The sequence below is a fragment of the Heterocephalus glaber genome, unplaced genomic scaffold (genome assembly GCF_053883595.1).
Source record: "Heterocephalus glaber isolate CG9 unplaced genomic scaffold, H.glaber_assembly_v1.0 deba00001428, whole genome shotgun sequence".
Taxonomy (NCBI): Eukaryota; Metazoa; Chordata; class Mammalia; order Rodentia; family Bathyergidae; genus Heterocephalus; species Heterocephalus glaber.
In genome coordinates, this window is record NW_028258293.1 from 16,717,096 (window position 1) to 16,730,476 (window position 13,381).

Below are 13,381 nucleotides of genomic sequence, written 5' to 3' on the forward strand. Positions count from 1 at the left end.
CTTTCCTAAATGCAAAGACGACATCAGGTTGTCTGATGTGGCTTCAGAAAGCTTTAGAATGGTAAGAAAGGCTGAGCTTTTCACAGTGAAAAGCTGGGCTCAGCTCTTCTCTGCCAACAGTGTCATCAGCTTCTGTCCCACATAGCCCTTAGCCTTCTCATACCTAAATGATTTCCTTCTATCTAATAATGCCCGCAGTCCCACAGCCTGATGCTTCAGATAAACTGTGTGTCAGATCTTGGCAGTTCTATCTCTTCTTTGTGGGAAGGTCAAGCAGTCCTTTGAAAAATCTGAAGGACATAGAAATACTACTACTGCATACATGTTTAGTGTTTAAAGAGGACTACAAGACAAAATTCCTTAGTGTGCACACACTAGCCTTCTACTAATATACCTAACTGACTTCCTTAGAATCATCCATATCCTCACGTATTCCACTACTCTCTTCTTGCATGGAGCACTGCGCAGACTTCATGGACTCCAAGCCTTTACTCATGCTGTTCTCTCTGTCCTTCCTCACTTTCTCTGGTGGAAAACTCATAATCAACTGCAGCTTTTCAGTAAACCAGCTTCCAACAACTCCAGGAAGATTTTGTCCCTCCCTTCTCTGTGGTTTTATAAGCCTTGATTCATATCTCTATTAGAACCCTTGCCACGTATGTTGCAATTATGTGTAAGACTTAAGCACAGAGATCCTCTCTCAATAATCTAGTGATTAACACAGCCTCTGGCAGATAATATGCATTTTTAAATGGATGAATTAATGAATGATCATAGTCTATACAGATCATTGTCTACATTTATTTTTCTGTAAAAATAGCTTAACGATGTTGTTGCTTTAGTGTGAGAATTTGATAAGTAAGTGTAATAGGAGGAAGAAAGTAAAAGCAATAATTGCAACATTCTGTTGAAAGTTGTAGGTTATTTCAAACTTACCCAAAGAAGTGAAGAAAAAAAATCTCTAAACCAGAATGTTAGTTTACAATAACTAAAAAAAAAATGTGTTGATCAAACTATTTGCAAGAGTATATCAGAAAAATGATACACAAACATCATGTAGACACAGCATCAGAAGAGGTCATTAAAGATCAAAGGACATTAAAAGATCAAATCAGGGCAAAGATGTAGTAGTAAAGTGCTTATATGCACAAGGCCCTGGATTTGATCTTCAGGACCACAAAAGGAAAAAAATCAAAATAGATTTTTACAGTTGAAAGAGACCTCTTGGTTATCTAGTTTAATCCTCTACTATGTATAAATTTCTATAATATACCTGATAAATGCTTGAACACTTTTAGTGTTGGGGAGCTCATTGTTTAAGAAGGTACTTGATACCTTTGACAATCACAGTATCCAAACTGAGCCTAAATATGCCCCCTTATAATCTTAACCATTGAGCCTAGCCCTTTCTTCTTAAATCACAGAGAATACTTCATCTTTATGATAGTCCTATAAATAATGAAATACAACTTTATAGTCATTCCAAGACTTTCTTCAGACTTTTCCAATTTTATTCAACTACTTCTCATATGTGATGCTTTTCAATATTTTCACCAGACTGATTTATATCCTCAAGGTATGTTCCAGCTTCTTTCTAGTGCTTCTAGAATGGAGCCTGGAGTAGACTCCAGGTAAGAGCTGCTCATGTGGAGAACAGGGCTAACACATATATCTCTTATTCTGGACCACTCAAACTTGTACTGACACTTACCTGAGGTAGAGTCTACCTTGGTAATGGTTAGCAGAAAGAGGGTGACACAAAGCCTGTGTGGGACCAGAGCTACAAGAACTGACCCAATCCTGGAAATGGATCTTTTGTTGGGAGACAAGCTAAATAACACCCTTACCTGTCAAGCATATTCAAGGGATTTTGTTGATAGGTGGGAAGCAGGCTGTAGCAATATTTGAAATCAGAAAAGTGGTTGCATCATTCCTCTCTTCGGTTTTGGAACAGGTGCTCAATCATGAGTTGGAGAAGATGAGAATCAGGACCTAACCCTTGGGTAATGAGGTTGCAAAGTAGTAGGTAAAGTCAACAAGACTAAGGTTCAAAGAAGGGTTATATTTTAATGGGAAAACAGGGATAGTAATAATCAAAATGGTTCCGGGGTCATAAAGATATTCGTTGAATTCCATCATCTCCACCTTCAAACCCTAAATTAATTCAAGTGAAGGTGGGACTAATAAACTGGGTGTGCCAATACACAATTGTAATCCCAGTACTAGGGAGGCTGAGGCAGGAAGACCATGAGTTCAAGGCAAACCTGGGCTACATAGCAAGAATTTGTTTCAAGAAAAAAAAATGAAGATAATAGTACATACTTTACCGGACTCCTGTAAAGAATTAGTGGGGTGATGTATATGATGTATGGAATATACATAATGCTTAGTAAATGTTACTACCCATAAAATGCATGAATAAAATAAAAATTAAATGAATTTAATATAATTTTACTTTTGAAGCTTTCAAAATTATGTACTAAAAGCATTTTCAAACATTTTTAAGACAACAAAATACTCATTTAAAATATATTAAAAGTGATATGGATTGTTGAAAATGGCTTGTAAAATAAGCACAGCAGACATGATTCATTATCATAACAATTGTACTAATAATGTGGTTATAACAACTTTCCTTTATCTCAGATTTTATTTTTATATAAAATAATAACTTTATCTTGTGTCTTTGGAATCAGAATTTTTAACCTACACTCAATATCATAAGAAAATCAGAATTTTTCTTATTGGTACAACTCAATATTTTTAGAACTCTTTGGTAATTCTGTCACCCAGCACCTCAATGTTTTGGTTCTATTATCCAATTATCAAAATCTCAGGAATGGGCACCACCCAATGAGGGTGCATGGCTGCTTTGGCCCCTATAGTTGAGATCCAGAGATTGGGAGTAACATTATCTGTAACAATAAAAAAGCTTCTTACTGAGCAGCAGACCTATATATAAAAGTCACACCTTAAGGGACTGCAGAGCAATTCTCCAGTTCTCTCAAGTTGACTCCACTTTAACATAGCATCAGCTGCTAGTTCATCTAAAGGAGGATCTTGTCTGAATTCATCATATGGTAATTCATCTTTGAATTTTGCCTTTAAATTTCATGAGTTTTTTGGCATACCCAAGCAAGTATTTAATGTATATCATTTTGTGCAAAATATCATACTGTTTATCCATGGTAAAATGTTAAGGGGGGTTGAATTAAATTAAACATAAAACAAAGGATAAGTTTATGCCAAGAAAAGACTTGTTTTGTGACTTAAGCCTTTTGAGATACATTGACTTTTAAAAAGTACATCTGAAATTACAGAAAAATGATAAACACTTGGTATGATATGTTTTAGTAGTTTCCTTATCTAAATTTTGAAGTAAAATAGAGTGTGGTAAATGAATAGTTTTGATGTGAAATATAAATTTGTTAAATAAATTTCAATTTTTCCAGCAAAGTATCCTTATCTAGATGCTCATTTTATGGCTCATAAAGAGCTCAATCTATATATTGAGGTTGGGAAAACTCCCACTGATTGCTAAATATGTATTGCCTGTGCACAAAGGACAACTTTTTTAGTTTTCTTTTCTGAAAATTTTACACGAGCTCTAACGATGGTAATATAACATGTTTTGGCTCTTTTTTCATAGACATCCTATAAGAAGTCTATGTCCCTCTTAAGAACAAGGAAATGAAGTAGAGATGTGTGAGGTGAATGAGATAAAGCTGGATTAGACACCAGCACCCCTGTCTTTCAGTGGTTCTTTCTAATATAACCCAAAAAGAAAATTTGTCTTTGTTGCTCTATCCATATCTTTATATTACACAGTGAAAAAATGCAGCAGATTATATTTCTTATGCTACTTCTAATTGATGCAATTTCCCTTATGGGAGAAGATAGCCATTGTGTCTGTCATAGATACAACACAGAGCATTTAGAAAACGTACTTCTCTCATAATAGCCTTTGCAGTTACTGAAATGCAGATTAAGGGAAAATATTCTGTATTAATACAGAAAGCTTTCTGAGCAAAAGAATAAAGAGCTAAAACTTACACAAATACATAATTGTTAGTACAGTAAATTAAACAAATAAGAAGCAGATGTGTTTTAAGAGCCAAGGCTCAAATAATTAGATGCTTTAAAATGTTTTGGTACATATTTTATTGTATTTATTTATTTATTTATTTATTTATTTATTTATTTTGGTACCGGGGATCGAACTTAGGTCCTTGTGCTTGCACAGCAGGCGGTGAAACCACTGAGCTAAATCTTCAGTCCTGGTACATATTTTTAATGATAGGAGAAGTATATGTTCAGTAAAACCTCAAACTCAGACCATAACTCAATAAGTAGTGATAACAATTTATGTAATTAGGGTAAGACTAGTAAATTTTAAGTGTCTTACAAGCATTTATGATTAACCAACCAAAAAATATGGAAGAAAAATTCTCAAAAGAAAGCTTTTTCATTCATCATGTGGCTTAAGTTTTTTTTTGGTTTTGTTTTGTTTTGTTTGGTACCTGGGATCGAACTCAGGTCCTTGCACTTGCGAGGCAGTCGGCAGAACCACTGAGCTAAATCCCCAGCCCATGTGGCTTAAGTTTTATGAATTCAGTCTTGCATAAGAAATCTCAAGAAGATACCTAAGCAAATCAAAGTCACTGTTAGTTGGGCACATTTATAGTACCTGCCTATGACCCCAGCACTCTGGGAGCCTGAGGAAGGAGGATCACAAGTTTGAGCACAATGTGTGCAAATTATAGACTCTGTGAGGTCTTATTTCAAAAAGAAATTTTTTTTAAACCTAGGGAGTATAGCTCAGTGTGTCACTGTGAAGGCCCTGGGTTAAATCTCCAGTACTGAAAAAAAAAGTTATTTTTCTAAATTTTCAAAGAATACATATGTATAATGTTACTAATGTTTCCATAATATGAAGAGGCTGATTTCGAAAGCCTCTCATGAAAACCAACCCAATTAGTTAACTGTCGCATTTTGGTATTGGCTATAAGGCTATAAATGAAAACTACTATAAATGTATTTATATAATTTGGAACACTAAAATTTTCTTTTCTTTTTAGTGAAGATGATGTCTGCAAAAGCCATGGCTAAAGTCATGATTGTCATGCTTGCGATTTGTTTTCTTACAAAAGCAGATGGGAAACCTATTAAGTAAGTCCTGGAGTCTCTTCTGGGTAGAGAAGAAAGGCATGGGATTGGCTTTTGAGGTTGGCTTTACATTTTGGTGGTTGGAAGCTAAAGGAACAACCCTCTCTGCTTCTGTTCTTCCTAGGAAGAGATCTGTGAGTGAGATACAGCTTATGCACAACATGAGCAAACATCTGGCCACCAAGGCGAGGCTGGAATGGCTGCTCAAGAAGCTACAAGAGGCACACAATTTTATTAGCCTTGGAAGCTCACTCACTAACAAAGAAGGTGGTTCTCAGAGGTCCTTCAAGAAGGAAGACAATGTCCTTGTTGACAACTATCAAAAAAGTCTTGGAGAAGCAGACAAAGCTGATGTGGATGTATTAATTAAAGCTAAATCCCAGTGAATAAAGATGTGATCAGGGTACTGCTTAGATAGTGTAGGGCAACAATGCTACATGCTGCTTACTTTTCTAAGCTCTAAGACCATCAAGTGCCAATATTTCTAATCTTACCAAACTTTGCATGTAATTCATTGCTAGACATAATGGCTGCAATTTTAATTGATTGTTTTATTCTACTTTTATTCATTTAAGAAATCATTAATCTACTTTTATTGTTTATTCTTTTTAAAGTATGTTATTGCAAACTTATAAAAGAATAAATTATACTTTTTCACCTCTCTCATAATGCAAAATAAAAATTTAATGATTATCAATCTAATTAACTGAAGTGTTTCTTATTTTTTAAAAGTTTTTCTTTTGGTTATCATGAACACTCCAATATTTATATGGACATGAATAGGTAGAATAGCACAATTTTTTCCATTCATGTGTTTCACAGTTTGATATTTGGAATATAATCCATTTCTAATACCAAAGTACTACTTCCCAGCTCCTCATTAGCTCAATACTATTGTAGTGTTCTTTTCAGGAAAGACAACAAAATGTTCAGGAAAAAGGGAAGAAAGTAGTCTAAAACTTGACTGTAGAATCATTTGGGTCTACATAAACCCACAGATAACATCTGGACTCTGAGCTACAAATTGCAAGGATTATGACCCAGGTGTGGTGGCACACACCTACAATCCCAGCATTCTGGGAGGCTGAGGTAGGAGGATTGAAAGTTAAAGCCAGCCCAGGAAAATTAGCAAAACTCTACTCAAAATTTAATAAAAAGGCGAGGGGGATGTAGCTCAGTGTGAAGGACCTGACTTCAATCCCCAGTTCCACAAAATAATTACAAGGAATACAATTATAGTATTTATTCATTATTGACAAATACTACTTAGTGTCTCTTACTTGTGATGTACTTGTTTGTGTAGTGACATTTTCCTGTCTTAATGGAGCCTGCAATTTAGGCATTCATTCATTATTACCTTTGATGAGTGCTATGTAGGAAAAATACATCATGCTGTAGAAGTATAAAATATAGAGCCCTCCTTTATTGAGATCAATGTTGTCTGATCACAGAACTTTCTGTGATGACAAAGTATTTTATACTTTGTCCTGTCCTCTATAGTAGCCACATATGCATCTATCTAAAATGTGGCCAGTGGAATTGACAATTAATTTTGTGTTTTCATTTAATATAAATTTAAACAACTACAAGTGACTAGTGGCCATTATATTAAAGAGTGTAAATCAGGGCCAGGGATTTAGCTCAGTGGTTTCGCTGCCTGCTGCGCAAGCGCAAGGACCCGAGCTTGATCCCCGGTACTAAAAAAAAAAAAAAAATAGATATGACCCTTTATAGCTCAGTGGTTCCAGTGCCTGCCCTGCAAGTGCAAGGACTCGAGTTTGATCCCTGGTACGCCCCCCAAAAAATCCAGCTTTGTTGGGCTGGGGATTTAGCTCAGTGGTTTTGCCACCTGCTGCGCAAGAGCAAGGACCTGAGTTCAATCCCTGGTACAAAAAAAAGAAAAAAAAAAAGTGTAAATCATTGTCAAGATGGTCTTCCTGAATAAAAAAAAATGAGTTAAAGGGATGAAAAGGAGTAGGCAAGCCTGCCAGGTAGGTCAGTACAATATCTGCAAAGGGCCTGAGTTGGGAAGGAGCATGGCTGAAATGTTGCCAACTGGCATCACACAAATGAATAAGATCCCATGCCCGGCCTCAAAGAGTGCATGCCCCAGTGAGGAAGACAGAGACGTAAGCAAGAAATTCCACCAGAAATAACAACTCCTGTGAAATACACAGAAGAGAGAATGGATCTGCCTGAGTGAGAGGGACTTTGATGGCAAATTAACTCTGCAAAAGGTGGAAGAGATGACTCAACAAAGTTCTGCCCTCCTGGTAAAATCCATCAGACTTTAGTTTCAATTCAAAGAACTGAATCTAGTTTTAACAGAAAAGGATTTGTTACAGAATCACTGAGAATGTTGAAAAAAAACAGATTCTGGGTGGCAGCTTGAGAAAAGACCCTCAGTGCCACTGAGAGACCTGTTCTCTCTTCTTTTACCAATAGTTGCCTGAACATCATTAACCCAAGACCACCCTGATCAGGAGGCAGCTGTTTACTGTTGCTGCTCTAGAAACACACCAGCCTTGCTGTCACCTACCCTAGCACCGACAGATGTCCAGTATTCAGCCTCTTGGAGTCCATTCAATGTCTCGTGGTTATTTTTGCTAATACCAGCATGGTGATACCCAACTTCTCCACAGTGGTGTTGCCAGCAGGAAACGAGTAGTGGCAAAAGAGTGTTACTTCTGGCTTCCCAGGAGTGCATAGGATTGGCTGAGCCTAAATCTCTTTAGAACCTCAGTTTCAGAGCTGTCCGGGTGTCCTGGTGTCTATGTTAGACAGGAGTATGCACTGGAGGGTGACATGGACAGGTCACTCCAATTTCCTGGTAGCACAAATGCCATGGTGAGTATTCTGGCATATATCCTTTATGGGGCTGTGTGAAAGTTTCTTTGGAATGCTTATCCATACATGGAATCCTCAGACATGAGCCAATTTCATAAGATTGCCTGTGGTGTAGAAGAGGAGGCTATGCTCATACCAGCAAAGTAAGTTATTCCTGTCCCTTATTACTACCACCAGTTTGAAATCATATGTCTTTATAAAAAGTGTCATCATATTGATGTCAGGTAGCAGTTCATTGTTTTAATTTGCATATCTCTGAAGACTAGTGGGCTTGAATTTTGCCTTACATATTAGCCATATGCCTTCTTTATCTCTGATCTACTTATTTTTATCCTTTGTCCATTTTTGTATTAATAATAATTGGAATTATCAAAAAAACAGAAGATGGCACAAAGGGCATACAAAACCTGTTTACACAAGTAATTGCAGAAAAGTTTTCAGACATGGAAAAAGAATTTAACATACAGTAAGTCCAATATAATAGAACCCTGAATAGCTATGATCAGAAAAAAAAGTTCCTTGCCACATAATAATTAAAATACCAGAAATACAACACAAGAACAGAATCTTAATAGCTGCTAGAGAATGGCAATGACTCACCTATAAAGGAAAACCAATCAGAATTACAACAGATTACTCAACCCAAACCTTAGCAGCAAGGAGAGCATGGAATGAAGTGTTTCATGCACTTAAACAACTTTCATCCCAGTCTGTTATATCCTGCAAAATTATCTTTCAAAATTGATGGAGAAATAAGATACTAGCTTGATAAAGAAAACCTAAACAAATTCATGATCACCAAACCAACATAAAAAAACTCTCGAGGTCATGCTAGAAGGAGACAATGAAGCTAACGATACCAAACATTCCAATAAAATAAATGCATCAGGTAGGGCTAGCAATTGATTAGAACAAAAAGAAAGTAAAATGGCAAAAGAAAATAAACACAAAAATCAATAGCATTTTGGGCTGGGGAATTAGCTCAGTGGTTCCACCACCTGCCTCGCAAGCGCAAGGACCAGAGTTCAATCCCTGGTACCAAAAAAAAAATCAATAGCATTTCTTTACACTAATGATGAATGCACTGAAAAAACAATTAGGAAAGCAATACCATTCACAATAGCATCAAAAATTAAATACTTAAGTATTAACCTAATTAAGATGGTGAAAGGCCTTGACAATGAAAATTACATCAGTCTGAAAAACAAAATTGAGAAAGACATCAGAAAATGGAAAAATATTCCCTGTTCCTTAGTAGAAAAAATGAACATAATCAAGATGGCTATACTTCCAAAACTGATTTACAGATTTAATGCAATGCCAATCAAAATGCCAATGTCATTTCTCACAGAGATTGTCTTAAGGAAGACAATCCTAAATGTATATAGAATTAGAAGAGACCCAAACAGCAAAAGCAATCCTGGGTAACAAAAACAAACCAGGTGGTATCACAATCCCTTACTTAAAGTTATACTATAAAGTTACAGTGATTAAAACAGGATGGTACTGGTGAAAAAACAGGCATTTGGATCAATGAAACAGAATAGAAGAAGGATAAACAATCTTAGGCACATACAGCTATTGGATCTTTGAAAAAGGAAATAAAAACATACACTAGAGGAAAGATAGCCTCTTTAATAAATAGTGCTGGGAAAGTTGGATATCCATATGCAGAATGTTGAGTCTAGACTCATATACCTCACTACATACTAAACTAATATCAAAATCGATTAAAGATCTAAATGTTAAAACAGAAAGGCTTAAAATCTGCTTGTATAAAATAAGTACTACTCTGGAAGACATAGGCCTAGGCTAGGACTTTCTGAACAGAATCCCAAATGGCACAGGAAATAATACCAAGAATCAATAAATTGGATCATATCCAATTAAAAATTCCTGCACAGCAAAGGAAACAACCAACAGAGTGAAGAGACAATCTAAAGAATGGGAAATTTTTTTTTCAGCTACTCCTTGGACAAAGGACCAACATCAAGAATATTTAAAGAACTTAAAAATATTAGACCCCTCAAAATAAAAGACCCAATCCAAAAATGGACAACTGAAAGATTAGATGCTTCTCAAAAGAAAAAGTATAAATGGCTAATAAATACATGAAAAAATGCTCATCATTACCAACAGAGAAGTGCAAATTAAAACTACACTGAGATACCATCTTACCCAAGAAGGAATGGCTGTCATAAAAAAAAAATCTAACAATAACAAATGCTGGTAAGACTATGGGGGAAAAGAAACTCTACTACAATATTGATGGGAATGTAAACTAGTACTACCATCATGGAAATTAGTGTGGAGATTCCTCAAAAAACTAAAAGTAGAAATTCTATTTGACTCAGTTACGCCCTTCCTAGGTGTGATAGTGAATTTATTGTGTCAGTTTGAGTTGGAAACACCCAATTAGATTAGTGCAGCATAGTTCTGAGTGTGGAAGACCCATCCAAGGGAGGAGTATAACCAGAATGGTATAAAAGGGAAATGAAGGAGGCAGGCTTGCTTCTGTTTCTTTGGAGGACCTCCAGTCTTCACCTTCTCTTTGGACGTCATCTTCAGCCTTCTTTTGCAGACTCTTTGGCTTCCTGATACAGACTTGTGCAGGACAATACAATGAGCTGCAGACCTTTGACTGAATCCTTCAGATCCCCAGCACACAGACAGTCCTTTTGCACTCTTCCACACCTAAGTCCATGGGCAGCCACTGTACGCCAATCTTGTAAATTCTTATATATTTGCATATCTTGAGCTAAATCTGTTTCTCTAGTAAGCACTGACTGATATGATATGGAAAAGTTTTAGATAACTGAATAGATTGAATACTAAGGTAGTTGTAGAAGCAAAATAAGTAATGTGTTCTTTTAAGATTTGCTTTTCCCTTAATTCCTTGTTTAAGGTGAGGATTATCTGACTCTAACCCATAATTTCATTAACCAAACAAAGTTACCATGCCAGGGTGAATTTATAATGTACATGGCCTATCTTTTGTCTGTGACTTGTAAATAGGAACTGGAATTGTATTTACATATCAAAGACCACTAGGGATGAGATAATGGCTAAAAAGGATATAAAAAGGGAAATGATGAACAAAGGGGGCATGGATACTGACCAGATTGGCTTCTGGTGTTCCTGCCCACTTGTGAGAAGAAATTTTATTATTTTATCCAAATTCTGTGCCTCTGTGTATTTCTTTCCGAGATTTCTGCAACAGATACATTAGGTATCTTGCCAAAAGAGTTAAAATCATCATATTACAGGGATACATGCATACCTTTGTTTGTAGCAGCACAATTTATAATAGTTAGATCTTGGAAATAGCATATATGTCCATCAACAGATGAATAGATACAGAAAATGTGTACACAGTGGAGAACTATGCTGACATAGAGAAGGATAAACTTGATGCTGTTCTAGGCAAGTGGATAAAACTTAAGGCGGTAATGTTAAGTGAAATAATTCAGACGTGCAAGCTCAAATACTGCATCGTTTCTCTTATATGAGAAACACAACAAAATAGAAGAGAGATAAATAGGAAACAGTGAGAAGTTCATATACTTCCCCAAATTGCAAATTCCATTGTTTTCAAAATATCTCAATATATTTGCTAATTGGTTTCATTTATACTCTTATTTTATTTCGGTTTGTTGAAAAGAAAGTTTTGTGTCCCTCTGAATGTTTCCAAGAGTGATTGATTCTCTTGTCCACATAGCACATAACCAGGAAGCCTTTTCACCCTAATCTTCAGGGTTTGAGTCTATGAATTCAAGGTAAGCTGTCTTCAGAAAAAAAGTTATTAAATAATTTTAAAGCAATAATTTATGGAGGTGGCCCCCCTGGAAAGCAAGAGGAAAAGTGAAAACTCGAACTACGGGTCCCTTCTGTCTTGTTCAACTTCATCCTAAGTTAAGATCTGTATGCAAACTTAGATTTTTAACTCAATCAATTATTTTTACATTTTAATCCTAAACCTTCCTTTTTGTGAATAAATTGCATCATTTTCTCAACTTTTATTATACACCCCTGGTTATATTAGATAAGCTTGAGTGTATACGTCTCAGCAGTTTAATCCCATATGCTCTTCTTTCGGACCAAATTGCATCATCTGTAGCTTCCTTGGCACAGGAAGATCTTCATGAGTTGTATGTTCTCATCCTCCCTAGAGATCTCAGGTCAGAAGAGTGGAGATAGGTTAAAAGGTAGTCACATTGCAAAGGTGTATAAATAGAAACCATTAGAAGTGTTGACAAATGAAATGGCTTTCAGGTTAGTGTCCAGAAAAATACTAACCTGTGTGAAAGTTTAAGTTCAAATATAGTGCAGTCTCAGTTTCTATGATGCCATCGAATTCACTTACCTCCTTGAGAGTTACAACCCAGACCTGCAGATCTGAAGATACCAGGAAAATCATGACATGCAGATTCCCTGAAAAAAAAGATGCAAAAACATAGAGAGAGCCTACCACAGGTTTGGGTACGTTTACTCTATGATGTTTCTTTACAAACATCATAGGGCTTCACCTAACTGCACTTCTTAAAGATTATATCCTTGTCTTTAAGCAATGCATGACTAAAGTTTAGGTGGATGGAACATACTGATTTTTTTCTGAGTTTTCTTGCTATTGGCACCATTCCAATGTAGTCCGTCTCACACATAATGTGTCTTTAATTTCTCAAGAAGTGAAAAACCACAATATATTGATATCATTCCCTTCTGTAACTTGTTTTCTAAGAATTTTTCAAATATAAAGAGTATTGGGCTTTTTGTGTGTGTGAGAGAGAGACAGGGTCTTGCTATATAGTTCAGGATGGCTTTGAATTCATTATGTGGCCTAGGGTGGCCTCAAACTCATGGTGACCCTCTTGCCTCTGCCTCCCAAGTGCTGGTATTATAGGTGTGTGCCACCATGTCCAACTGAGTACTGGGCTTTATAAAATGCTGTTTCTTGCCGAGTGCAATGGCACACACTATATTCCCTGCTACTCAGGAGGAGGGAGCAGGAAGATCCCAAGTTCAAGGCCAACCTGGGAAACTTAGCAAGACCCTGTTTCAAAAGAAAAACTTTAAGAGTGAGGATGTAGCTCAGTGGTAGAGCTCTTCTGTGCTTCATTCACAGACAAAAAACTTCTTTTTCTTCAAACACATGTACTTTTTTGCTGCTAGTCTTTGATCCATAAATTACTCTAGGTACCTTTGATAAAATATATTTAAGATTGATTTTTCTTTTAAGAATAGCAAATTTATTGTATATTTAAAAGCTTGTATGAGACACATATGTAGTTTTTAAAGCAAATATTAATATGAACATGTATACTTCACTACCCAAAATTTTCCCATTATCTTAGAACTTTCCTCAGATTCT

The 13,381-nt window shown here is 36.1% G+C and overlaps 1 protein-coding gene across 1 annotated transcript; it reads left to right on the plus strand.

Moving 5' to 3' along the window:
• The first annotated feature begins 2,925 nt into the window (after positions 1-2,925).
• Pth (parathyroid hormone) lies at positions 2,926-5,868 on the plus strand. Its single transcript, XM_004851460.3, has 3 exons — positions 2,926-3,080; positions 5,079-5,169; positions 5,291-5,868. Exons 2-3 carry the CDS (start codon positions 5,084-5,086, stop codon positions 5,550-5,552), a joined length of 348 nt encoding a protein of 115 aa, XP_004851517.1. The 5' UTR covers positions 2,926-3,080; positions 5,079-5,083; the 3' UTR covers positions 5,553-5,868.
• Positions 5,869-13,381: the final 7,513 nt, after the last annotated feature.